At 41.6% G+C, this 27,913-nt stretch overlaps 1 protein-coding gene across 3 annotated transcripts in view; it reads right to left on the bottom strand.

Moving 5' to 3' along the window:
• ENPP1 (ectonucleotide pyrophosphatase/phosphodiesterase 1) overlaps positions 1-27,913 on the bottom strand; it is a 75,833-nt gene that overhangs the window by 30,738 nt on the left and 17,182 nt on the right. For all 3 annotated transcript variants that reach the window (XM_008176600.4, XM_042848173.2, XM_042848174.2), the window contains exons 2-7: positions 17,563-17,635; positions 15,997-16,113; positions 13,553-13,678; positions 13,044-13,104; positions 10,535-10,632; positions 1,708-1,787 (exon numbers count right to left, since the gene is read on the bottom strand). In XM_008176600.4, the coding sequence (XP_008174822.2) occupies positions 1,708-1,787; positions 10,535-10,632; positions 13,044-13,104; positions 13,553-13,678; positions 15,997-16,113; positions 17,563-17,635 (555 nt within the window). The remainder of the gene's footprint in view (positions 1-1,707; positions 1,788-10,534; positions 10,633-13,043; positions 13,105-13,552; positions 13,679-15,996; positions 16,114-17,562; positions 17,636-27,913) is intronic.

Below are 27,913 nucleotides of genomic sequence, written 5' to 3'. Positions count from 1 at the left end.
TTTTTTATAGAAATCCTTATGTATACGTCACTATAAATGCCACAAGTCACAGAACGATCTAACAGGGTCACATTTCACTGCTACAAAGATCAAATACAGACTGACACTTCTCAAAGGTAATGCAGCATTTTTCAGACTTTGTGTAAGTGGATGCAAGTCTATTAACTTACACTAAGTCTGAATTTGGCTTGACCTCTTCTGGCTGAATTTATAGCCTACTTGCTATAGTTTTCTCTTATGCTCTTTTAAAGGCATTTAGGCAAAACAGAGCCTAAATGGAAGGCATAACCTTAGCCTGACATCTTAAGGGTAGCACAGCTGGTTTGCCACAGAATGGGATGGAGTTCATGAAGCAGTTGGGAGGATCCCCACCTGTGACTAGATGCCTCCATAAGATAACAGACCAACAAGTAGCTCAATGGTGGGGAGCTGCAAGGAGTAGGGAGGCTTCTGAGGAGACCCTGTGACAGAGAAAGGAGCCGGAAGGGAGCTTACCACTCCAGCTAGGTGAAAGGCCAGACTGGGGATACCTGCTGTGTGCCTGGTTTACCTATTTTGATTGATGTTGAACTGTGTTTGTGATTGAATAAATACATGCCTCAGAAAAAGGAATGGCATAGTGACAGTGGGGAGCTTTATTTACACACTATCTGGAGAGTTAGTTCCCCAGCTTTCATAAGAGTGGGAGAACTGAGGCAGAGGATGGTCTGATGCCAGGTTAGGGGAGACCCCATTACACGGTGACAGAGCAAAACTCTTTCTACCAGGTCACCTCTTCAAATTTGGGAGTGTGTGTCTTGTGGGGAGGGGGGCATTAAACAACTTTTTAAAAAATAAGTAGAGATCCAGAGACTGTGCACATAACAGCATCCACTGCCATGCCACCCAAAGAGGCAACAGCACTGATGAGTCAGGAGCAGAAGGCAGTGAGGCTGTGATTCCATCAGTCTTAATTTGAGTTCTAAACTCTCTGACCATGAAGCTCAAAGGAGTCTGCTGATATACCATAGAAGGCAGTAAGACACAATCCAGTTTTGGAAGCTTTTTTTAAAAAAAAATGGTTTATTTTCTCCTGTATATATTCAAGATGGGAGAAACTTTAGAGATCAGTTGTTTGTGACACCTTCCACCCTTGGGCTGCTTCTGAACCAGATTTGAATCCCAGACAGCCTTAGATCTCCTCACACCTTCAAAACTCATGAGATATTCAGATTGCTGGTTCCATTTCAGACCTCATCTATGTTTACTTAATGTCACAATTTCTGTTCCATGGGAGGGGCATAAGGCACATATCTTCCCAAAGAAAAGGAATGATAAAAGAACCTAGCTTGCTTCTACTCCCCTGGCCAAAACTGTGATTCAGCGGATTATGCCAAATTCATACCAATGCACAAAGTGAAGAAGCATACTAATTTATAATGCCACAGGAATTCTTACACCTGGTATTGGATAGTTTTTATTAATTATCAGGATCAAGTTAATCTAACCAGGCATAAGTAGTCTTTATATAGTGATTGTCACACATTAAGCCAGCTCTTAGCATGAAGAGAAAAGAAGAAAAGTGTGGAATCTACATTTTCATAGTCCTGTGGGAAATCTTAAGTATTGTTCTTCTTGGGTTTAATAATCCACAAATCCTGTTTCCCCTGGAATTGAATAAATTCAGAACAATGTATCTTCTAGAGAGAAAAACACAGAAGTTCTTACTGTGACAATGGTGTAGTGATTGGGGAACGTTTTTGTTGGATACACTGGTCTCATGTTGGGAGTGTATGTTCCACATTTTTCTAGGGGGAAAAATGTAAAGTTACAAAAGTGAAAAAATTTCACAAGACTCAACTATGTATACATTCACTTTTAAAAATCATACCCCTGTAGAGTTTGCACTCTTCAACATTCTAGAATTCATACAGTAACTCCCTGCTTAACGTTGTAGTTATGTTCCTGAAAAATGCGACTTTAAGCGAAATGATGTTAAGCGAATCCAATTTCCCCATAAGAATTAATGTAAATGGGGGCGGGGGTTAGGTCCCAGGGAAATTTTTTTCACTAGACAAAAAAACTATATATACTGTATATATATACACACACACACAATAAGTTTTAAACAAACAATTTAATATTGTACACAGCAATGATGATTGTGAAGCTTGATGGAGGTGGTGAAGTTAGAGGGTGGAAGAGGGTGCGATATTTCCCAGGGAATGCCTTACTGCTAAATGATGGAATAGCATTCGGCTGAGCCCTCAAGGGTTAACACGCTGTTGTTAATGTAGCCTCATACTCTACAAGGCAGCACAAATGGAAGGAGGGGAGACAGCATGGCAGACAGAGACAGAGAAACACAGCCTGTGTGTGGGAGAGAGAGAGAGAGAGAGAGAGAGAGAGAGATGCACATTGCCCCTTTAAGTACGCTGACACCACTCTAAGTACACTGCCTCTAAAAAGATCAGGAAGTTGAGACAGCAGCTGCAGCCAACAAGCTCTCTCTGTCCTGAGCCCCATCCTGTCCCCACCCTGCTCTATATGGAGCGGGGCGGGAAGGAATAGGGGGAGAGGCGGACACCCTGACATTAGCCCTCCTCTTCCCCCGTCCCCTGCACAGCAAGCAGGAGGCTCCCAGGAGCAGCTCCAAGGCAGAAGGCAAGAGCAGCACATGGCAGTGGGGGAAGAGACAGCTGAACTGCTGGCAACTGGTAGCCTGCTGGGTGGCTGCTGCACAGGGAACTTAGGGGAGTGGGGAGCTGATGGGGGGCTGCCGGCCCACCCTGGTTCCAAGCCCCCACCAGCTAGCTGCAACGGGCTGCTCTTCCTGCAAGCAGTGGACAAAGCAGGCAGCTGCCAAACAACATTATAAGGGAGCACTGCACAACTTTAAATGAGCATGTTCCCTAATTGATCAGCAACATAACAACGAAACAACATTAACTGCGATGACTTTAATTGAGGAGCTACTGTATTTGTCAGAAATGAACAAGTCACATTTGACTTAACAGCTAGTGGTAGAAATGCATTCTAGATACTCCTTATGGGGCTGATCTTCGATCACTGAAGTCAATTGTCACAGAATCAGGCCTTTTGAACAATATCTGGTGCAAATGTATACAGGAATGACCAAAGAAGTTATGCTGTTCCAATTAGAACACTGATCTGGCAGCTGGTGAGAGTGCTGTGCAGTGTGAGCACTAATAATGATTTCAGTCTGGGAGTTCCCAGAAGCAAAGTAGCTTTTGACTGAAGGCTATAAATGCTGTGTTGCCCCAGTTCTCTTAAGGGTATGTCACAAATTGCGATTTACTTTGCTTTCAGTTTATATACACATCCCATAAAAGGGAGTGTTTATCATGTTCTCTAGGCATAACCTCAAACTTATGTTCTTGACATAGAATTGCGGGTCTCTTTTTAAAAAAAAAAAATCACTGACAATATATATTAGAATGAAAAGTCATTCCTGTTAGGCCAAAATGGTCAAATTTGGATTCCTTAAGCAAGTTGCCTAAATCTATACTCAAGCACCTAAATAGGTGTTCTCTTCTTCTGAAAATTAGGACAATAACCCTCACTAAAGTATAAAAAAAATACCACACAAAGACCAAAAGTTTTGTGTAAAGCAGGGGTTGGCAACCTTTCAGAAGTGGTGTGCCAAGTCTTCATTTAGTCACTCTAATTTAAGGTTTCACATGCCAGTAATACATTTTAATGTTTTAGAAGGTCTCTTTCTATAAGTCTATAATACATAACTAAACTATTGTTGTATGTAAAGTAAATAAGGTTTTTAAAATGTTTAAGAAGCTTCATTTAAAATTAAATTAAAATGCAGAGCCCTCCGGACCAGTGGCCAGGACCCTGGCAGTGAGTGTGCCACTGAAAATCAGCTCGCGTGCCGTGCCATAGGTTGCCTACCCCTTGTGTAAAGGATAAAGATAAGCATAAAGTTAATGATTCATCAGATTGATTTTCTGCTCTGTAATCTATGCATGCACTTTGGATCATTCTCTCCCATACGTTCAGTATAGTATAGATGGTGGCAGAGTTCAAGAAATCTTTATATCCAACATGTTATTTTGCTACTTCCGCTGAACCTGATCTAAGATACATTGAATCCACTGGAAAAAGTCTCATGTTGCTTTCAATGTGCTCTGGACTAGGCACCAACTGGAGAAAAACAAATTTAGATAAAATAAGAACAGGCCAAACCCTCTCCTAAAAATCATAATATTCCTTTTTTAGAGTATAATAAAAGGCATCCTCCCTACCAAGTCTTTCTGGTGCTCTGGGACATAGCGACCCCTTCAAGCATTTCCAAACTTGTCCTAGCTGTCTCCCCAGATGCTATTTTTCTAAAGCCTGAAAATATAAATCTTCAGGATTTGTTAACCAAAATCCATGGGGATTTTGGCAAGGACTTTACTTTGTCTTCTATCTTACTTGGCTCACTTCCCATATTTCAAAGCCAGATAAAGTTGAAGACAAAAAGAGGATTTGTTTGAAAATTGATGTATTGAAGAGTCAAAAGAAATATGCAACCCCCTTTTCCCAAACCAAAATGTACATGTGACAGAGTGGGATATATCTGGGTCAAACTGTGAACTCCAATTTGTCACCTCCATTTTGGATTAGGACATCCATTTTTTTGTTATATGATGAACTCATGTCTAACCTTGCTCAAAGCAAGCTTATTGCAATGTATTCTAGTAAGCTACCCTGCCCAGGAAAGATGTGATCTCTAAGAAGCCATCAAGACAACAATCTAGGGCCACTGAGGGTCTTTCAGTTACCAGCCTATTGCCAAGGAACAATGGACTCTCTACACAAGAGCCCAGAGGGTGAAGGGATAAGCATAGCAGTGGAGCACATGGCCAAAAAGGAAGCAAGACTTTATAAAAGAGGGCTTCTCTGTGAGTAGGGCCATCTATCACCACATGCAAGAAGACTGCTGGAGGAAGAGGAAATCTGGCTAGCCTGAAATGCAGACAAGACCTCGGACTCATAGAAGGGGTGAGATCAATCTAGGGGAGAGTGCATCTCAGACTTATGAATTTGCAAAGATCTGTCGCTTTAGTGCTGTTAAAGAGTAAAGTGACTGTGGTTAAGAAATTTCTTTGCTAAGCCTGTGTTCTTTGCTTTCCTGCTATGTTGTCCTGTGGTGGTTAAACTAGAAGCCACAGTGCCCATAGCTAGGTGGAACTCTGAGGGAGTGTGTGCAAGCAACTAGGAGGCCTGGGAGGTCTGAGGCAGCTGGAACGTGGAGTCCCATGTCCTAAGGAAGGGCTCAGAAAAAAGGTTAGAGCCTGGGTGTATGCCCTAGAGACCAGAGCTAGGAACAATGACTAGTCTCAGCCCAAACCCAGTTGGCTTAGTAACACATGGACCTAGCATTTGTGTCCACTCACAACAGTAATTATACATATTTTAATAACATCTTAGTTACAAAAATAAAGTAGAAAAAAATATGTTTTTCCCCATATCTAATAATGAATGCTACAGAGACATTGTTCTATGGGGGCTTCTAATGACCCCAATTTGGCTATTTAAATCTTAACTCTTAAGTGGAATGAATAGGAATTTTATATCCATGGGTCCCAGTCCTGCAAATACATATGCATGAGTAGTTCCAATAGTACTATTGACCTGCATAGTTACTCCTGTGTGTAACTATTTGCCAGATCAGAGGCTATGTGGTGCTATTATTTTCATAACACGCTTAATAAATTAAGTTAGCAACACATTGATTTACAATATTAAATGACAATAATTTACATATAGCACCTACCATTCCAGAATGTTTCATTACAAACTATAGGCCAAAATCAAAGACCACTTAAATCAATGGGATTCTTGCCATTGACATCAATGGCTTTCATCAGGCTTCAGTCCTTTGACTAAATCATGGAGAAGCTGAGTAGTCATTGTTGTAACAGTAGCAGATGAAGACACTCTGCCAGAATTCCTCCAAGGGCCCACAGTTGTGCACACTACATCAGGAGCTTCAAACTTTGAAAGGGTCCATTATGTATCTCCTCTCTCGTGCTGGCCCAGCTCTGCTGGTCAATGTGGAGGTGAGGCCTGTTTACCCCAACTTCATCCCCCTTTGGGTCAGATAGTGCTACTGCTGGCTCCTGGCTAGCACAGGGCTTGCACTCCCTATCCATACTGTGGCTGTCCTCTGCACAGGGCATGAAGGAGAGGCTAAGGCTCCTTGCATCATATCCTCTCCTCCTTGTGCCCCCATGCATTGACAGCCAAAATTGGGCTATATTCCACATCCCAGCATATACATACCATAAATCATTTAACCTGCAAATTAAATGCAGACACCAATAAGGTAAAAGGTGTCTATCGCTGAACAACATCCCCACACTATTTTACATAATAGGATGTGACTTCAGCTGGTCACAACATTTCCAAGGTCCAAGGCTCTCTGGTCCAAAGTGACCAGAGACAGACTAACTCTTGCCCTCACTAGCTTGATGGCATGGCACTGGCCTGGGATGTGGGAGACCCAACTTCAAGCCCGCTCTGTCCGATTCAGAGTGATCTGGGATGAAAAGCTCTGCTCTGAGTCAGGCAAAGCAGGCTCAAACCTGGATCACCCACATCTCAGGCCAGTACCCACTAGAGAATGTGAAAGTTAGTCCCTCTCATCAGGAGTGCCCTGGACCTTAAAAAAGCTCAGCTTTTAATCAAAACTGGACTTTTTGACATAATTCTATTTCACTAAAGTGTTTGAAAGATTTTGATTTGGTTCAGTACAAAATTGAAACATTTTCAAAACTTTGAAAGTTGCTGTGATATGGAATTGTCACCCTCCAGTCAGCTCTCATTGTGATGAATATCATAGAACTGGAAGGGACCTTGAGAGGTCATCTAGTCCAGTCACCTGCACTTGTGGCAGGGCTAATTATCTAGAGCATTCCTGACAGGTTTTTATCTAACATGCTCTTAAAAATCTCCAATGATGGAGATTCCACAACTTCTCTAGGCAATGTATTCCAGTGCTTAACTACCCTGACAGTTAGGAAGTTTTTCTTAATGTCCAACCTAAACTGCCCTTGCTGCAATTTAAGCCCATTGCTTCTTGTCCTACCTCAGAAGTTAAGAAAAACAATTTTTCTTCCTCCTCCTCCCTGTAACAACCTTTTACATACTTGAGAACGGTTATGTTCCCTTTCAGTCTTCTCTTCTCTATACTAAACAACCCCATTTTTTTCAATCTTCCCTCATAGGTCATGTTTTCTAGACCTTTAATCATTTTTGTTGCTCTTCTCTAGATTCTCTCCAATTTGTCCACATCCTTCCTGAAATGTGGTGCCCAGAACAGGACACAATACTCCAGATGAGGCCTAATCAGCGTGGAATAGAGCAGAAGAATTACTTCTCATGTCTTGCTTACAACACTCCTGCTAATACATCCCAGAAGGATGTTTGCTTTTTTTTTTTTTTGCAACAGTGTGTTACACTGTTGACTCATATTTAGCTTGTGATCCACTATGACCCCCAGATTCCTTTCCACAGTACTCCTTCATAGGCAGTTATTTCCCATTTTTTATGTGTGCAACTGATTGTTCCTTCCTAAATGGAATACTTTGCATTTGTCCTTATTGAATTTCATCCTATTTACTTCAGATCATTTCTCCAGTTTGTCCAGATCATTTTGAATTTTAATCCTATCCTCCAAAGTACTTGCAACCCCTCCCAGCTTTGTATCATCCACAAATGTTATAAGTGTACTCTCTATGCCATTATTTAAATCATTGATGAAGATATTGAACAGAACCGAACCCAGAACTGATCCCTGTGGGACCCCACTCATTATACCCTTCCAGCATGACTGTGAACCACTGATAACTATGCTTCTGGGAATGGTTTTCCAACCAGTTTTGCACCCACCTTATAGTAGTTCCATCTAGGTTCAATTTCCCTAGTTTATTTATGAGAAGGTCATGCGGGACAGTATCAAAAGCTTTACTAAAATCAAGATATACCACACCTACCGCTCCCTCCCCCGTCCCCCCCCCACACACACACACACACACATGCACGCATCCACAAGACTTGTTACCCTGTCACAGAAAGCTATCAGGTTGTTTGACATGATTTATTTTTGACAAATCCATGCTGACGGTTACTTAATCACATTATTAACTTCTAGATGTTTGCAAACTGATTGCTTAATTACTTGCTCCATTATCTTTCTGGGTACAGAAGTTAAGCTGATTGGTCTGTAATTACCTGGGTTGTCCTTATTTCCCTTTTTATAGATAGGCACTATATTTACCCTTATCCAGTCTTCTGGAATCTCTCCCATCTTCCAGGACTTCTCAAAGATAATCACTAAGGCTCAGACATCTCCTCAGTCAGCTCCTTGAGTATTCTAGGATGCATTTCATCAGGCCCTGGTGACTTGAAAACATCTAATTTGTCCAAGTAAATTTTAACTTGTTCTTTCCCTATTTTAAGCCTCTTCTGACCCTACCTCATTTTCACTGGCATTCACTACATTAGACATCCAATCACCACCAACCTTCTTGGTGAAAACCGAAACAAAGGCCTTGGCTACACTTACCAGCTAGTTCGACGGCTGGAAATCGAAGTTCTGGGTTCGACTTATCGCGTCTAGTCTGGACGCGATAAGTCGAACCCGGAAGTGCTTGCCGTCGACTGCGGTACTCCAGCTCGGCGAGAGGAGTACCGCGGAGTCGACGGGGGAGCCTGCCTGCCGAGTGTGGACCAAGGTAAGTTCGAACTAAGGTACTTCGACTTCAGCTACGTTATTCACGTAGCTGAAGTTGCGTACCTTAGTTCGAATTAGGGGGGTAGTGTAGACCAAGCCAAAGAAGTCATTAAGCACCTTCCACATTTCCTGTTGCTATTTTTCCGCGCTCATTGAGGAAGACCAAGGACAGGGTAGGCCCGTTACTCTTGCTTCTAATGTATTTGTAGAATGTTTTCTTGTTACCCTTTATGTCTCTAGCTAGTTTGATCTCGTTTTGTGCCTTGGCATTTCTAATTTTGTCCCTACATACTTGTGTTATTTGTTTATATTCATCCCTTGTAACTTGACCTAGTTTCTACTTTTTGTAGGACTCTTTTTTGATTTTTAGATCATTGAAGATCTCCTGGTTAAGACAGGGTGGTTTCTTGCCATACTTCCTATCTTTCCTACGCAGTGGGATAGTTTGCTCTTGTGCACTTAATGTTTCTTTGAAAACCTGCCAACTGTCTTCTATTGTTTTTCCCCTTAGACTTGGTTCCCATGGGATCTTACCTACCAACTCCCTGAGTTTGCTAAAGTCTGCCTTCTTGAAATCAATTGTTTTTATTTTGCTGTTCTCCCTCCTACCATTCCTTAGAATCATGAACTCTATCATTTCATGATCACTTTCACTCAAGCTGCCTTCCACTTTCAAATTTTCAACTACTTCCTCCCTATTTGTCAAAAATCAAATCTAGAACAGCCTCTCCCCTGATAGCTGTCTCCACCTTCTGAAATAAAAAATTGTCTCCAATACATTCCAATAACTTGTTGGATAATCTGTGCCCTGCTGTGTTATTTTCCCAACAGATGTCTGGTTAGTTAAAGTCCCCCATCACCATCAAGTCCTGTGCTTTGGATGATTTTGTTAGCTGTTTAAAAAAAGCCTCATTCACCTCTTCTTCCTGGTTAGGTGGTCTGTAATAGACCCCTACCATGACATCACTTGTTTTTTACCCCTTTTATCCTTACCCAGAGACTTTCAACAAGTCTATCTCCTATTTCCATCTCAATCTCAGTCCAAGTGTATACATTTTTAATATCTAAGGAGAGAATGTTTTCATTTGTTATTTTTAGATAAACAGAATGTAGTCACTCCAGATTGTAATTTGGACAGCACAGCAAGCCTGACATTGCTATCAGGCAAGAAGTACCATGGAATTTTTACAAGTGGTCAAGAGTTTGGTTGTATGCCTTATGTTTCAATTATCCTTATAAGGGATAAAAACCTTGGGCTTTAAAAAAAAAGAAAACAACTAAACTTTATATTCTGTAAAACACCACAAAACCTGTTGAAAAAAGCACTAAGACTATGGCCGCTTCTAGTCACTCATTCATTTAACAAAATGAAACTCCTCCCTCAAATATCATCATTTTCCTACTCCATGCATCAGCTCTTGCATTTTATTAGTCATTTCTCATATTTTCTCCACCCCGCTTTCCTTCTCAAAATATTTAAATACTTTCTACCCCTCTTTCCATTATTTTGTCACCTCCCCATCTAAATACAAGTCACTCTACAGGCTAAATCATACTTCAGAAATGGTATGGAGTCAAAACATCACATCTAACTGCTTTTTTATTTTGCAAAACTATCACTGCTCAACCACAGAAAGGGCTGCTCAACCATATTCAGTCTCTCACTGAGAGCCCAAAGAATACTTGGCCAGCTCCTGGTGAAGTGTTTAAAAGAGTTCTCCTTGTACTCTTAAAACAATGGACAGCTTAGATTTTTCTAATTAAGTGTCATGTTATTGCTTGGACAGAGAATCTACTCACGTAATTTGCTAATAACAGGAAGAAGTCCACCCCAGGTGTGCAAATACTCTGCTCTGAAGCCATCCAAAGAAAACAACAAAACTGGGGGTTTTGCAAACCTGAACAATTAGAAATAAGAGAGTAAAAGAAAAACATGGAATTTAATATCTTTACACTGCTTTTCCAGTGTAAAGAGCTAAACAGATACTCATTAATGTTCACAATTACAGATGGGCAGAAATTTTTCATTTGTTTGCTGAAAAATGCAGTTCCAGTCGACTAGAAACTATTCATAAATTTGACCTGATGGTTTCTGCTGGAGAAAAGTTTTTCAAGGTCAGCAAAGTTTGTCTTGCAGCTCTTTTATAAGGTTTAGCCCAATGGTTAACATACTTGCCTAGGCCATGATAAATGGGGGTTTAAAGCCCACTCTGGGGCAGAGACTTGAACTCAGATCTTCTCTCTTCCAGGACAGCACTCTTAACAGGTCATTCTGCAGTTAATTGATTGCTCTCGCTCCCGTTGGAGTTGGTCAACTTTGTATAAATGCTTAAAAGTCAATTGTGCCAAATAGCAAGAGTAACTCTATAGCCTGATTAAGGCACTCACCTTAGAGGTAAGAGATGTGGATTCAAATCCCTTCTCTGAATCAGCCAGAGAAAAGATTGGTATTTATATATCTTGCCCCCTTGAGATAGCCTAACCTGAAACTTAAGGATATCCGACACATTCTTTCTCCACCACCACAGGAAAAGACAAGGATTTTTCTTTTCAGAAAAAAATAATTTATGCCTTTGCATAAATCATGTAGGCCCAAATCCTGCAAAGACTTCAATACATGCTTAACTCTAAGCATGTGATCAGTCCCGTTGAAGTCTGTGGGATTACTCAGGTGAGTAACGTTAAGCACATGTTAAGTATTTGTAGGATCAGAGCCTTATTCTACTCTGGACCATCAGAACCCACCCAATGCAACCCAAAACAAAGAATTAAGAGTGATTTAAAAGCACAAAATATGCAAGTATGACAAGGAAACACCAAGTAAGTAACGGTACATTAGGAAACACTTTGACATACACTCAAAATACAAAAAAGTCCAGTTGTTGTAGAGACCCAAGAGCAATTCTATTAGCTCAAAGTGAGCGCTGAGCAAGATGCACTTGCATTCTTGTTTATCCCCACTCTAGGAATGGGGCATGCAGTTTTCATTTGTTATCATTGGTGGGGGGCTCTGTCTGTCTGACTCAAACTAGAACACACATCACCTTTCTGGACTGGGTTTTATGGAAGAGTTTCTGGTTGAACACCAATTGACACTAGTTTGGTAAAAGTCTCTAGCTGAGCATTCCTTCCATGCAGTAAACTCAAAACTGCCAGAACAAAAAGCACAAACCATAAATGGTAGCTCCTATGTTTTATGCCATTGCTCTGGCTTCTGATCAGCCTATAAGAACTATAGAAGCTACACAAATCTTGGCAGCTCCATATGGTGACATTTTATGCACATTTTTAAGGAACTAATTTGCATACTGTAGATAATTTGCATATGATCATAAAATTCCACGTATGGTCAATACACCTTCCACCTAGCAGTGGTGGTATGTAGAACATGGAACTGCCCAAAACCTAATGCTTATAGGGACAGCAGCTGGGGTTGCTGGATTAGGTGGATGGATTCTAGGGTGCTGGAGTTGGTGGGTGCTGGAGCATGTATAGGGTAGTTGGGTAGTTGCCTGACTACTGCTTAGGCGGCACTGGGGTAGGTCTGTAGTAGGAGTTGAAGGGTGCTGGGGTTGTGCTGTCTGGGAGGGCAGCTGTGTCTGGCTGGAGTCAGTACTGAGTCCCATTACCTTCTGGCCCTGCCACTGGGGATACTAGCTGCTGCTGCCACCCCTTAATTTCCTCTCATCACTGCTTGACCCCTCCATGCTCAATTCCCACTGGGAAAGCAGCCACAGGAGTCCTATGGGCCACCTGGCTTCCCGTCTCCATGCTTCACAGTTGCCTCTAGCACCCAAAAGGGCCCACTGCTGCTGCAGTTTACAGGTCAGCCAGAGGTAAGATTCAGGCTGAGCTGCAGGCAGGGATGACAGGGCATGCAAGATGCATGACACTTGACAGCCCTGAATAATACTTCAATTGACCCCCCATGCCTCTCTAGCTGGTTGCACAGAGCACAATTGTTTTTAGTTCAAAAGCCTGGAATATCTACCATTTATACCACAGCAAGAAATTTGTTACCTTAAAAGACCCAATGCGGCATGATTCTGAGATGGAAGAAGTGAGCACCCAGCACCTTACAGGATTGGACATTTATGGGAGATTGTTATAAAATGGTGCTTGTATATTGAACCTTTTACCAATAAAAACAACTATATTTGTAATGTTACTGGTACACTATAAATAATAATGGAATATAATTACTATTATAAGGTAAGGAGTGGTTTGATTGATTGTAAACTGAGATAACATTACTCTTAAAAATATTGTTTTAAATGCAAACTTCCAAATAGAGAGAGACCATCCTTACCCTGATGGGCACTGGGGTTCATTAATGTCCTCACATTTTTCTTCAACCCAACTTTTCGCTCCTAAAATAGGTACAGTCACATTAAGAAATATTGTACAAGTTCTCATATTAAATTAAATAAAATTGATCTGCTAAATGTCCATCACAATTTCTAAAAAGGGGGGTGGGGGGCAAAAAATATTTCTTTCAGTTTTCACACCGTTAGGATGAAAGGCCAGGACTTCTCAGGTGGCATCATCATTACTTGTAGTAATCTTAGTAGTAAGAACTTAGCAGCCATTAGCAAAAGTTGGCCAGAAGTCAAGCAACAATGGTAACAAAATCTAACGATTTGAAAAAAATGAGAAAACTAGGGCATGCTCTAGATACAAGTTTTGTACTGTTATCATTATTCCTGTTAACAGTATGACTAAGGACTAAAAGTGTTACAATTAACATTGCTTTGTAACTTTTCTATTGTTCCTTTCAAACAAGAAGGGTGTGGTTGGGAAGGTAAGATGGGAATTTACCTTGGCAAACTATATAATAATTGACACAACAATCTTTGTTTTCCACACAATCATCTGAACAGGAGCAACGATTCTCTGGCCGCCTCTTCTCTCCACACCGGAACTTATTGCAGGTCCATATATGAGCTACAAGCAGAAATCAAATGCAAAAAGTACAATTTTTAGTTCTTGTCTACACGCAGGTTTATGTGAGTAGTCTCTGTAGCTAGAACTTTTTTTTTTTTTTAAATATATCAACGGTGACGGGAAGCCGCCCCATTGACCAACCCTCCTCCTTTCTGATCCGGGCTTGGGATCAGCACTGGCACCATCCTATGTGAACAACAATCTGCATTTAAACAAGGGAGATTGGGCACAAACGCTATTTTCACCCTGAGACGGATTATTGAGAACACAACTGAATTCCAAGGCAGTCTTGCCATCAATTTCATTTGATAGTGTAAACAGAGAAACAATGTGGAAAATTATGGAACAATAAGGAATTCCAACAAAATTAATTAACATTATAAAGGCATTCTACACCAACTCAAAATGCTGCATTAAAATGGAAAATGGATTGAGTAATCCATTCAGCATCAAGACAGGTGTAAGGCAGGGGTGCATCCTGTCTCCTTTTTTGTTATGCTAGTCATCAACCATGGATTAAAACAATATGACACTGTTACGTATGGCCTAAAATGGAACAATTCAAGGCTATTTGATCTAGACTTTGCTGACAACATTGCTCTGATCAGTGAAATGCACAAACCAAGTAAAAGAAGTAATGGAGAAGATAGGTTTGAGATACAATGCAAAGAAATGTAAAGTCATGTTAATGGGGACTATAAGGACAGAAATCAAAATGGAAGAAGAGAAACTGGAGAAGGTGGACAAGATGGTACTAGTTCCGAGGAAATAAGTAGAAGAATCGGGAAGGCAAACGCTGCATTTGGAAGACTCAAAAACATCTGGCAACTCAAAAACATCTCCCTCAAGACAAAACTGAATGGTGTACAAAGCATTTGTTATCGCCATCACAACATAAAGCTGTGAGACATGGCAACTTACCAAGAAAGATATGCAAAAGCTGGATGCATTTCATCACAAATGTCTGAGAAGAATATTGGGAATAACAGAGATAGGAAGACGAATGAAGAAGTCATAAAAATGACTGAACAAGGTATCCTCTCACAAATAATCTACAAAAGAAGACATCAGTGGCTGGGACATGTGCTGAGAATGGAAAAAGAACGCTTACCAAACACCGCTCTTGAATGAAAGCCAGAAAACGCAAGAAGAAAGAGAGGAAGACCATGAATAACATGGAAACGAACAGTTCTGAATGACATCAAGCACCTCATGAAATGGGGAGATTTGGAGAGAAGGGCAGTTGACAGGCCAGGATGGCAAATGTGGGTATCCCAATGTGCAGCAAAGCACAGGATGGACTAAGGTCTAAGGTAAGGTCTACATGCAAGAGTAATGTAAAAATTAAGGGCTAAATTCTGCCTCCTGATCCACAAGCAAAGATGAGTTTTAAGGAGTCCACACATGCATAACAGAGCACAAAGCAATAACAGCCACTTATAAGTGATACCATGACATTGTATCATTATATTGCCACAGATCAAGAAGGACAATAAAAGGCAGCCTTGTATGGATTTCCCAAAGTAGTGGCAATTTATATCTTTCATAGCAAGCACGCTTAATCCGGCCTTCCCATAATGGTTCAGTTCAAGAGCTGTCCTGAGTAGTGATGGAGCACATGTTAAAGTGCTTTCCTGAATCGAGGCCACAGTGCCCAATCCTATTCTCACTATTGTCAATGGTGAAACTCTTGGTTACTGGAATGAAAGCCAGATCAAGCTCATAGTTTGTATCAGGTTTTTTTCAGGTGTTTTCCTGAATCAGGCACATGTCGCTCTCTAGGGCCACTGGGCGGCTGCTGGGCCAGGCAGCTACTGCACATAAAAATCTGAGATGTTTTGCTATGGAACAAAAATACTTCAAAATCTCAGAATTTTTCAATGAATGGAAAGTCCCATTACTGCTCAGCTCTAGCGGGGAGGGAGAGCAGTCTCCCCAGAGCTTCTATGTGCTTCCTTTTTCATTTGGGTGGGGAGTGGGCATAAAGGAGCAGAGAATGGGAGGGGCCCTCCCATGTTTCCCCCCATGCCAGCCAGTGCTGCCTGTGCCAGATACAGGTTTGCTGCCATAATAATAATAAAATTAAAATATTAGTAACCATATGCTTCATCAATGAAAGCAATCGTGGAATCACTAGCATAGACAGATCAATGGCATTTTAACCACAGTGTTCTTACAGCAGGTCTCAGCAACATGGTGTTTAAACAGCCAGGAGCTGATGATGACCTGTCTTCACTAGCACTCCCGCCGGTGGCAGTAATTTATAAAGTAGATGATGTAACTGCTTCCCTTTGTCTCCCCAATGTTTTCACTCTTACCTGGCTGTATACATGCTTCCTGGAAATCTAAGCAGCAATTTCCAAGTTCGACGCAATCTCCATCACAGCGGCAGCTTCCAAATGTCCTCTCAAAGCAACGGCCTTTGCAAGTTTTGACTGAAATATTGGACAGTGTCATTACTTTCAGTAATCTCAGTATTAGGAACTTAGCAGCTATTAGCAAAAAGTAGGGCAGAACTCAAACAACAATGGTAACAAGATCTAAATATTTGCAAAGGACAGAAAACTAGCACTTGCTCTAGATACAGACTTTGTACCATTATAATTATTCCAGATAGGGGTATGATTAAGGACTAAAAGTATTATGATTAACATTCCTTCATGTCTTTTCTATTGTTTCTTTCAAACAAGCAGTGTGTGGCTATTAGGATGCTGGTAGGGAATACGAGGTGGGAATTTAGATGTCAATGGCTAAACATTAATCCTGAATTGGTCAATATGCCTAGAACATCAATAAGATCAAGATCATTGTAGGAAATGACACAGCTTTATTGTACCACTATTTAGATAGATGTGTTTATTCTAGTTTTCCAATATCCTGTGGTTGCCTAAAGTTAGATATCATGGTGATATATATATATATATATATACACACATACACACACACACATACACACACACACACCTCTACCTCGATATAACACTGTCTTCAGGAGCCAAAAAAATCTTATCGCATTATAGGTGAAACTGCGTTATATCGAACTTGCTTTGATCCGCCGGAGTGCGCAGTCCCGCCCCCTCCCCCCCGGAGCACTGCTTTAATGTGTTATATCCGAATTCATGTTATATCGGGTCGCGTTATATCGGGGTAGAGGTGTATATAGGTAGCTGCTTTATTTACTCATAAATAAAATCACATGTACTAACCCCCATCTACAAGGTCTGATATAAGTATTTCACAGTTACTAAAAGAGAAAGACAAATAGAGGATGGAAGTCAACTGCTGAAACAAGTGTCCACCTCATCTCCTTCTGCTGATCAATTAATCGGTCACGAAAAAAATCCTGTTTCTCTCTGCAAAGCCTGAGTAAAATGGTAGAACAATATCAAACAGATTCCAGTGGGGATTTAACAGTAATTGGAGTATCAGGGTAAATATCATCACAGGATTATTGCCTGAGCTGGAAAAGGCCTTACACTCAACTCAATGGCATTTCTGTGTTCTGAGTCTGGTCAGAATCTGTCACAATCCACTCCCTCTTGGATTTCTTTGATGGAGGATTTACTCATTTCACTAGTCAAATTGTTTCCTCATTTGTTCCAGTTCCTAGAATACAACCTCCCAGTCTCCTCTCTGAGCAAACCTTATAGTGGGAGGGACGGGGGAGGGGTGTGTGAAAGGGAAAGACACCAATGAACTAGCAGAGACCCACAGGAATTCCCACAGGCAAGTCCTCGGACTAAGGTGCTGGCAATTGAAACTACTTCAGGTAAGGCACACAACTGTCTTTCCCTGCAACATAAGGATGATTCTCTGATAACCTCCTGATGAATTTTAAAAAGGAATTGCTCAGACTATTTATATTGGAGAATCACATTACTTACCATCTCTTAAACAGCTAGGCTTCAGTCCAAATATACATCCTAGGATTATGGTTAGCACACAGGCAGACAGTACCTGTAATATAGGAAAGAAAATAAAAACGGAGTTAAATGTCACTGTAGGTCATTTTGAAACCCCTCTTTTAGGTAATGAAAATTTAATTATCCAGTCTATATTAAGTCATACAAGCCTGCAGAAGCTGATAAATTTACAGATTAGGAGACCAATCCCATAGCCATTACTCACACAAGTAGCCTTTACTTGTGCAAGTAATCCTGTTGATTTCAATGAGACCATTCACATAAATCAAGATTACAGGACAGGGCCTTTACTTCTTTCATCTTCCTTATAAAAATATTAGGACCAGATACTGTCCTATGTCAATTGCTTACAATGCTTTTCCTTCCCCAAAATGAAAAAGTTGACTTTTAAATGCTTCTGTGACTGGTGCCTCAAATGGAAGACACTGAGAATGCCACACTCAGGGCAGACTGCAAGAAACAGGGCAGACACATACCAAAAATTGGTGATTTATTCTATAATTAGATTAATCAAGTCAGTAACCGGGGTTCTGTAGAACCACACTGGTTTACCAGAAGCTAAAATGCAGTCCCCTTTAGGCATTCCAGCCCTTCATTCCCATCCAGACAAACTGGTCTTATATGATGAGAGGTTATTGAAAACCCAATTCACCATACATGAGGTTCTACCATTCCCAAAGGATCAGACACTTACCCCCAGGTCAATATGTATTTCAAATCTTACCCAAATATTATGTGGTCAGCCAGGGGTGAAAGTAAGGCGGTACGGGCCGGTACAGTGTACCGGTAAAAAGAGTACCGGTAGCGGCTCATACAGCTGACTTTAAAGCGCTGCCGTGACAGCACTTTAATGTCGTTGCCCCTTTTGCCCACCCTTCCCCTAGAAGGCTTTAAACATGGTGGGGGCAGGCAAAAGTTGCAGCTGCCCCAGGACCAGCGATTTAAAAGGGCCCGGGGCTCTGGCCGCCGCTGCTGCTACTATGGCAGCAGCCAGAGCCCCAAGCCCTTTAAATCGCTGCTGGAGCCCCAGGCGGCGCGGGCCAGGCAGCTCAGATGGGCTGGCTGGGCACGCTGACCCCCACCCCACCCCTTCTGCCCGAGACCCCTCCCGCTCCAGTGGGGACAGAGCCAGCCCCTGTAATGGCAAGAGTTCAATTTTTCTTTCTCCCCTACTGTCAGCCAACCCTTAGTAACTAACTAAAGATGTATTAATAAAAGGGAAAAAAAGAATTATTGAATGGTTAAAGAATCATGTACGTTACAAGAGATTGCCAAGTTCTCAGATCAGAATTGTAGCATTGATGGTGACTTTTCTGGTTTGCACAAAAGTCTCTCTTGAATCATTTCAACAGGTCAGAATCCAATTTCATTTCAACAGGTCAGAATGTAGAGTCTGTTAGAGGCTTTCCATGCATTTTCCAGGGTATTCCAAGTAACTTCTTGGAAGATCTTAGTCCCACATCTTAAACTTTACTGTTTAAAGGTCAGCATACTAGAGATGCAGAATCAGGCCAGAGGTTTCTTTTTTGTAGCTGAAATAGGCTGTCAAGTGTTTTGAGCACAGCATGTGACTGTAGCTCCTTTTTTGTTGAGCACACACTGACCCATCCTTTGAAGTTAACATTCCATTTCCTACGCATACACAGGTAATCTAGTTACACTGGTTTATATATGGGAACTGCCTGTCATTCATTATAACAGGGATAGAGAAGCTGAAGACACTATAGGTCAGGGGTAGGCAACCTATGGCACACGTGCTGATTTTCAGTGGCACTCACACTACCCAGGTCCTGGCCACCGATCCGGGGTACTCTGCATTTTAATTTAATTTTAAATGAAGTTTCTTAAACATTTTAAAAACCTTATTTACTTTACATACAACAATAGTTTCACTATACATTATAGACTTATAGAAAGACCTTCTAAAAATGTTAAAATGTATTACTGGCACATGAAACCTTAAATTAGAGTGAATAAATGAAGACTAGGCACACCACTTCTGAAAGGTTGCTGACCCCTGCTATAGGTAATATTATGAGTTTCCTGCAGTGTCTCACATCTTTGATCTTCAGGTTAACTGAACACAATCACATGAATAATATAAAGGCAATTAAGACATGAAAGGGACTTAGCATCTACAAGCTAATTTAGTTTCTTATAACAGGAAGTAGGTAACCTCAGACAAATACACTTAGTATCTACTCTGATTCTTACCAATACAAGCAAATTGGTTAGAGCAGAGGTCGGCAACCTTTGATACCCAGCCCATCAGGGTAAAGCCTCTGGCGGGCCAGGCCGGTTTGTTTATCTGGAGCGTCCGCAGTCACGGAGCCCCGCAGCTCCCACTGGCCACGGTTCACTGTTCCCAGCCAATGGGAGCTTTTGAAAGCTGTGGCTAGCACATCCCTCAGCCTGCGCCACTTCCCGCAGCTCCCATTGGCCAAGAACAGCGAACCGTGGCCAGTGGGAGCTGCAGGGCTCCATGCCTGCAAACGCTCCAGATAAACAAACTGGCCCAGCCCACCAGCAGCTTTACCCTGATAGGCCGGGTGCCAAAGGTTGCCGACCCCTGAATTAGAGGTTGCTAGCCTAATTAACATTTATTTGATATCCACACACAAGTCAATTGTCCTGATTACAATTGCAATGTCTCTCGTTAAACTGCTATGAGTTATACACAGGTTAGCTGGTTTGCCATAACAGCTTCTTAATTTCCAGTTTTACAAAATCCATCATTTTAGGGTCTCTTCATTCCATCCGCTCCTCCCGTTAGGGTGTTAAAACATTGGCAGCTAAGCTATCCCATTGGCCATAAACCTCAAAAGCAGCATGTCCTTTAACAAAGACTAAGTATTCCATTTATTTATTCTTTTTAGGCATAACAAGCCTTTCCACTTCCTAGTTACTATTACTAGTGTTAGCCTGAAATGTGGTAACCTACTGTGAGGTGTCAGACTTGATTGACCACAGCCCATTTCATACATTTTGATTTTGGATCCTCAATGAATTACAACTCTTCTTTATCACTCAAGATTTATGTGGTGGATGCGCAAATATTTAGGGCCAGGTACAATATCCATTTGAGTCCAGAGAGTCCCACTAACTTCACTGAGCATTGGATCAGGTCCATAAAATCTTTAAGAAAAGTGCATATATTATCATCTATCAACTCTATACTAATTAGAGGGAACCCATCAACTCCGTAAGTGCACTAGTAAATAGCATAATAATGTGCTGCACATTGAACACTGGAAAGGAAAACAGTTTAAGGCAACAATGTGCCAATAAAAATATCTTTACTTCAGAAAATGCTTTGGGGTGGCAAGAACAGGTGGAAAACAGAAGGGGAAAAAAGTTTTAGGAAACAGTCTCAAATTTCATGTAAATATTTCAGGTAAAGAGTAGCCTTTATCTACTTGATGAAACTCTGCTTTGTGGGAGGGGAGTAGTCGTCAAGGAAACAAGTTACAGAATTAGTCCTTTGCACTCTAACGTTATGGATTATTTATGTATTATGCTGTGATGAAAATCTTTTCAATACTTTACAAGCTCATGGCTCAGTTAACTATGAGCTCTTTAACTAAAAGAAAAACATTTTTATAGTTAGCTATAGATATTCGAGTAACAGGTAACACAGTCAGTAGGAAGGCAACCCCTTGAATTTGTAGAATAATATAAGAATGGCCATACTGTGTCAGACCAAAGGTCCATCTAGCCCAGTATCCTGTCTTCCGACAGCGGCCAATGCCAGGTGCTTCAGAGGAAATGAACAGAACAAGTAATCAAGTGGTCCATCCTGTTGCCCATTCCCAGCTTCTGGGAAACAGAGACACTAGGGACACTATCGCTGCCCATTCTGGCTAATAGTCATTGATGGACCTATCCTCCATGAACTTATCTAGTTCTTTTTTGAACCCTGTTATAGTATGCGCCTTCCCAACATCCTCCGGAAAAGAGTTCCACAGGTTGACAGTGCATTGTGTGAAGAAATACTTCCTTTTGTTTATTTTAAACACGCTGCCTGTTAATTTCAGTTGGTGACCCTTAGTTCTTGTGTTGAGGAGTAAACAACACTTCCTTCTTTACTTTCTCCACACCAGACATGATTTTATAGACCTCTATCATATACCCTCTTAGTCGTCTCTTTTCCAAGCTGAAAAGTCCCAGTCTTTTTACTCTCTCCTCATACAGAAGCCGTTCCATACCCCTAATCATTTTTGTTGCCCTTTTCTGAACCTTTTCCTATTCCAATATCTTTTTTGAGCTGGGGAGACCAGATCTGCATTCAGTATTCAAGATGTGGGCGTACCATGGATTTAAACAGAGGCAATATGATATTTTCTGTCTTATTATCTATCCCTTTCCTAATGATTCCTAACATTCTGTTAGCTTTTTTGACTGCCGCTGCACATTGAGTGGATATTTTAAGAGAACTATCCACAATGACTCCAAGATCTTTCTTGAGTGGTAACAGCTAATTTAGACCCCATCATTTTATATGTATAGTTGGGATTGTGTTTTCCAATGTGCACTACTTTACATTTATGAACCCCGAATTTCATCTGCCATTTTGTTGCTCAGTCACTCAGTTTTTTGAGATGCCTTTGTAGCTCTTCGTAGTCTGCTTTGGACTTAACTATCTTAAGTAGTTTTGTATCATCTGCAAAATTTACCACCTCACTCTTTACCCCTTTTTCCAAATCATTTATGAATATGTTGAACAGTACTAGTTCCAGTATAGACCCCCAGGGGACACGATTTACTTCTCTCCATTCTGAAAACTGATCATATATTCCTACCCTTTGTTTCCTATCTTTTAACTAATTACTGATCCATGAGAGGACTTTCCTTTTTATCCCGTGACAGCTTACTTTGCCTAAGAGCCTTTGGTGAGGGACCTTGCAAAGGATTTCTGAAAATCTAAGTACACTATATCCACTTGATCTCCCTTGTCCACATGCTTGTCGACCCCCCTCAAAGAATTCTAGGTTATTGGTGAAGCATGATTTCCCTTTACAAAAATTCAGAGATCACTCTGGATTTATGATGTCCAATCTATTAAGAAACAACATTAAAAAAGAATACGTGGATGCAGTACAGTATATGCCAGAATTACACAGCCCCTGACTAATGACACTTAACAGACAATACAAGTCCATATTCAATTAAAAGAAACATTTAGAAACAATCAATCGATTTAATTGTGGCATCAAAGCCATACTACAAAACAAATGTAAGTGCAGGACCGCCAGCTCTAAAGTGGTAATATTACAATTCTGTAATTGTAAAAAAAACAACCTGAAGATGTTTAGATAAAACCTAGACGAGGCATAAATACCACAACACGATCCACAAATCATTGGTGTTATTTTGGCAGCTAACCGCCCCATCTTGTACCTCCAAATAATATGACTAGAACGCATCTTAACAAGCAGTACCCACAATATGATCCTGGTCACCAAAGTAAATGAGTCCTTCACTGTGGTCAGGAAGTCTAACTCAAATAGTAATGTTACTGTTGAATCGCACTGATTCATGTTCTGGGGTCCTCAGGCATGCCAAATTTGGGCAGCTTCACAGCACCACAAACCACAAACACATTACAAAAATAGTTTTCTGTTTAAGACAAGCCAGAAACTCACAGTAAATACATAGCATGGAAAAACACTTGGGCCAGATCCTCAGCTGGTGAACTACGCTAATTTATACCAACTGAGGATCTGCAAACTTGCATTCACCCATCACCTTGGATATTTATTTACTGGGCTTTTTTGAATTAGTCTCTATCTTTTTAAGTTACACCATCATAAAAAAAGCACTTTTTCATGCCTGTGATGTTGTATAGCAATCATTTCTATTACAGAATCCTAAGGCTACTGTATTTCTTCCCATAGCTTAAAAGTAAGGCTTGCTGAAAAGGGCTGGATGTCTCAGTAGCTTGGTAATGGGACATTTCACCCACAAACTGCCAGCCAACTCCAACACAGCCAAAGATAATTCTTATCCCCTAATATTTAGTAACTTATGTGGATCTGAATTAAGAGTCTGACTACTGAAGACGATAGGAGCCTTTTCACTGGCTTCAGTGGGCTTTGGATCATGCCCCCATTTCCTCAACATTTACAATTGCTACTCAGTATACCACTTATGGCCAAGTTTTAGTCCCCACTGCATTGCCTGAGGAAAAGGTCTCATAACACCCACAAAACTGCCATCATTAGGGCAATCTCAGCAGAGAGGCCAAGGACCAGACAGGCAAGGCCCCTGAACAGCTCTCTTACTCATCAAGATGCTGTCTCCAGATCAGGGTTGAGGCTCACTGCCAGGACACTATGGCTCCCTGTGGCTGGTCTCTGGATAAACAGTGTACAGAGTTGTCAAATTAGCACCTTTCATGAGAACTAAAGATTCCAAAAATATAAAGAAAATTAAAAAAAAAAAGGGGGGGGGTTTGGTTGTTGGGGAGAAGCATCATATGAATCTAGTCAAAAGCAGAAGGTAAATAAAGTTTAAAAAAAAAACAGAGCTTGGCATCAGTGGAAGTGCCCCTTGACCTTGTCATGTCCTGTAATTTCCAGATATAATTTAGCTGAAATGCCAGAGAGAGTTGCTATGATAAACAGTATTTGAGAAAGTTTTCAAAACAAAACGGGACAGTAAGAAAAATATGCTGTTTTTTTTTAAGGCATTTGTATGCGTTTGTTTTGGAACAAAACAATATTTCCTCTAAGGATGAATCTCTGTCATCTCACTGCTTCCTCTATGTGGGAGGACACAGGAAAAGCCTTAGCCTATAAACATGATGGGTGTTGTCAACAGATGATTGGATAGATGCAAAAGCTGTAATCCAGAAGACATTTGGAAAGATCCTTATTTTGAGTTTGACAGATGGCATAGTGACACCACGATTAGGCAGCAGTTTTGCATATGTCACTCACTAAGAACCTGATTCTGCAGAACTGAAGTCAATGGGAGTTTCACCATGGACTCCAAAGAAGCAGGAACAGAGACTAAGATAGGGATAATGTGAATATTGCAGACATGACACCCTGGAATTCCAAGGAGCTTATCCATCCTGAACCAGAGCACCACTATCATGGGCCAAGCAGTGGGTGGTCATGCCTAATGATGAAAGCCAGGTCAGGAACCAGGAGTCAAAGCTGAGTGTCAGAGCCAGAGTCAGGAAACAAGCAGGGCTGGAGTGGGCTGGGGCAGGGCAGCAGTATGGCTAGGAACAAGGCAAGCACAGAAGTGATCGCAGCTACAGGAGTAAATGTTGAGCAGCCACCAGCCTGGGCTGGTGCTGGGCTTAAGAGCAGACCTGGTGATGCCTCTCAGGAAGTCTGGTTGATCAGGGTGTTTGGCTGTAGGTCAGCTAGCTGGTCTCAGGTTCAGCTGCAAGTCCTGATTCCAGACAGTGTCCTACTGGGTGATTTACAGAGAAGTTTCTCACCATTGCTTGCCCCCTGCCACACTTCCTTTGCTTCCCTGTTCATTCAGAATCTCACTCTCTTTTGCCCTGTCCTAGCACTACCCCTCTATCTTTCCTCCTCTCTCTCTCCACTTTTCTCTTCTACCCCTTCTTTTGCGCTGACAGCTCTCTAGTATTTCCCATCCTGATTCCAATCCCAAGAAATCTGCTAAAACCATAGTTAATTATAGTCATTTTGAAATAAATGTCTCCTTCCCTCCCCTTCCAACTCCCCACTCTCCCTCTATTGTCCTTCCTTACTTCCTGTACCTACCATGTACCTAATGGTCCTCTCACTCTCTACCCTAAAGTCTTTCCTCTTTCTCAGTGTTTTTGTCCCCAGCAAAACTCAACCTCTCCCCAGTTCAACCCCAGCCTTCCAACCAAGACAAGCATAATTAACAAAGTAGCCTCATTTATTTAATCCTTGTTTTCCATGGTTTACTGTCTCCAGATGTCATGCCATCTCTATATGGGCTAGTCCGGAGGGTCTCATCCTCTCTCCTATGCCAGCTCTACACCACCCAGAGAATTCCCCAACACTTGTGAAATCCTGAGAAGGGGAGATCCACTAGGTTTTCACTGCTTTGTGATATCAGTGTAGCACACATCAGGTGGAACTTAATATTGCAAGTTCTTTGGGGAAGGTAGCATGTCTTTTATTTATCCGTAAAATATAAATACAAACATAGCACAATAGAAATTATTAATAAGAAACAAATAAGAATAAGAAATAAGTCATATCAAAGAGGAAAACCTGTTCTGCAACCTGCCATAGAAGAGAGGTAGCCTTTAATGATCATGTTGTGTAGAAGAAGCTGGGGAGTTACCTGTTTAACACAAAGCAAAGTCTATCTGTCTTCATTGTAACTTCCGAAAGGAGATTGAATGGATGGATGGCTCAACAGTTTTATATCGCAAAACAGGAAGATACTTGATAGTTCTGTATTCTCTGTATTCTTTGGCAACATCTGCATCATACCAATCAAATTTACTGAACTGAAGTTAGGTGAAAAGGCATATGAGCCACAGAGATGTGTAGGGAGGGGCAGTCCTATATTGTGTCAGAACTGGGTAGTTCACTGAACACCCACTCTTTAGATAAACTGTGGATCGGGACCCCAATGTGGGTCATGACCCCATTTTAATGGGGTCGTCAGGGCTGTCGTTAAACTTGCTGGGGCCTGGGGCTGAAGCTAAAGACCAAGCCCCATCTCCCAGGGCTGAAGCCCTCAAGCTTCAGCGCTTGCCAAGGCATGGTGGGGGGGGGGGGGGGAAAGGAAGAGGGCCTCAGGCTTTGGTCCCCTTTCCTGGGGTCCTGTAATAATTTTTGTTTGTCAGAAGTGGGTCGCAGTGCAATTAAATTTGAGAAGCCCTGGATTAATGTATCAAACAGTTGTAAATGTAATATTTTATATTTATTTCAGGTTTCTAAGTATTTTTCTTAAGCATCTTCAGACATATTCCCCTGTTGGCCCATATTAAATGTCTACTTTTAATCTATCATCTTGGGAACGGAGAGAGTGTGAGGTTGGAGGTCAGGTGTTAAAGTCAACACACTGATTCTGTCTGACCACTAGAGAGCACTTGCAAATCAGAGGTGTGGGAGCTACACATTTGGTAATCCTGGTTACCTTAAAGCAGTGGTTCTTAACCTGGGGTGCACGCACCCCCTGGGGGTGCAAGATTCCCTTTCTGGGGGTGCGAGACATGCCAGATATTTTTAGAAGGTAAGTCATTGAAAACACAAATTAAGCTCAGGCATGTAAGTACAACTACTTTGTTTCATCAAACCTATGTATTTATTAACATTATACATTTTTTAACGATTACTGGAATATACAAACAAAAATATCTAGGTTTAAGGGGTGCGAGAACATATTTTTAGGTTTAAGGGGTGTGAGAACATTTTAATTTTTGATAAGTGGTGTGAGAACGTATTTTGAGAACCAAAGGGGTGCAGGCTGCAGTAAAGGTTAAGAACGACTGCCCTAAAGCAATGCATTTGAAGTGGCTGGATTATCTTTACAGCAATATGCAAAAACATCAGGCGCAAGCTGAAGTTTGCATGTCTACAACCTCCTTTGAACTGAAAAGGGAGGGTTATTTTAACAGATGTACATAGTTGTTAGTTCTGTTTCACAAAGAAACATGGAGTCTTGGCATCTAAACTTAACACTCCCAAAACTATTATTAGCATCTAAACTGAACATTCCAAGACTATTATTGCACGCTATTTCCACCTAAGGTCATTCAAGGGGGAAGAACCCTTAAAAAGTACCTGAAGTCATTGTGAGCCATTATAAACAGCCTTTAGGGAGTTTACCAATGAGTGATAACTTTTCGTATGATGGGGCATTTCTTTACATTTACCTGTGGGAGACACTGACATACAAAGGTTTCAGAGTAGCAGCCGTGTTAGTCTGTGCCACAAGTCCTCCTGTTCTTCTTTTTACTGACATACAAAGATTTCTACATACTTAAACACAGAGACGTCAGAGACAGCTTTGGCAGCCAGAGAGATGACAAACTGATTTCAGGGTGTGGGAATGGGCTGCAGGTTGAGGCAGGGAGTTGGGGTCCGGGGGGGTGAGAGCTCCGTCGGGGGGGTGGGCTCTGGGGCGGGGCTGGGGATATAGGTTTGGGGTGCAGGAGGGGGCTGCAGGCTGGGGGGGTGGGGCAGAGGGGTTCAGGATATGGGAGGGGGCTCTAGGCTGGGGCAGGGGATTGGGGCACAGGCTTACCTTCATCAGCTCCTAGTCAGCGGCGCAGCGGTGAGGGCTAAGGCAGGCTTCCTGCCAGTTTCTAGGCGGAGGCACTCAGGTAGCTCTGTGCACTGCT

Source organism: Chrysemys picta, chromosome 3, assembly GCF_011386835.1.
Source record: "Chrysemys picta bellii isolate R12L10 chromosome 3, ASM1138683v2, whole genome shotgun sequence".
Classification (NCBI taxonomy): domain Eukaryota; kingdom Metazoa; phylum Chordata; order Testudines; family Emydidae; genus Chrysemys; species Chrysemys picta.
Note: the sequence above shows the minus strand (reverse complement) of the source record. Positions and strands in the feature narration are given on the sequence as shown.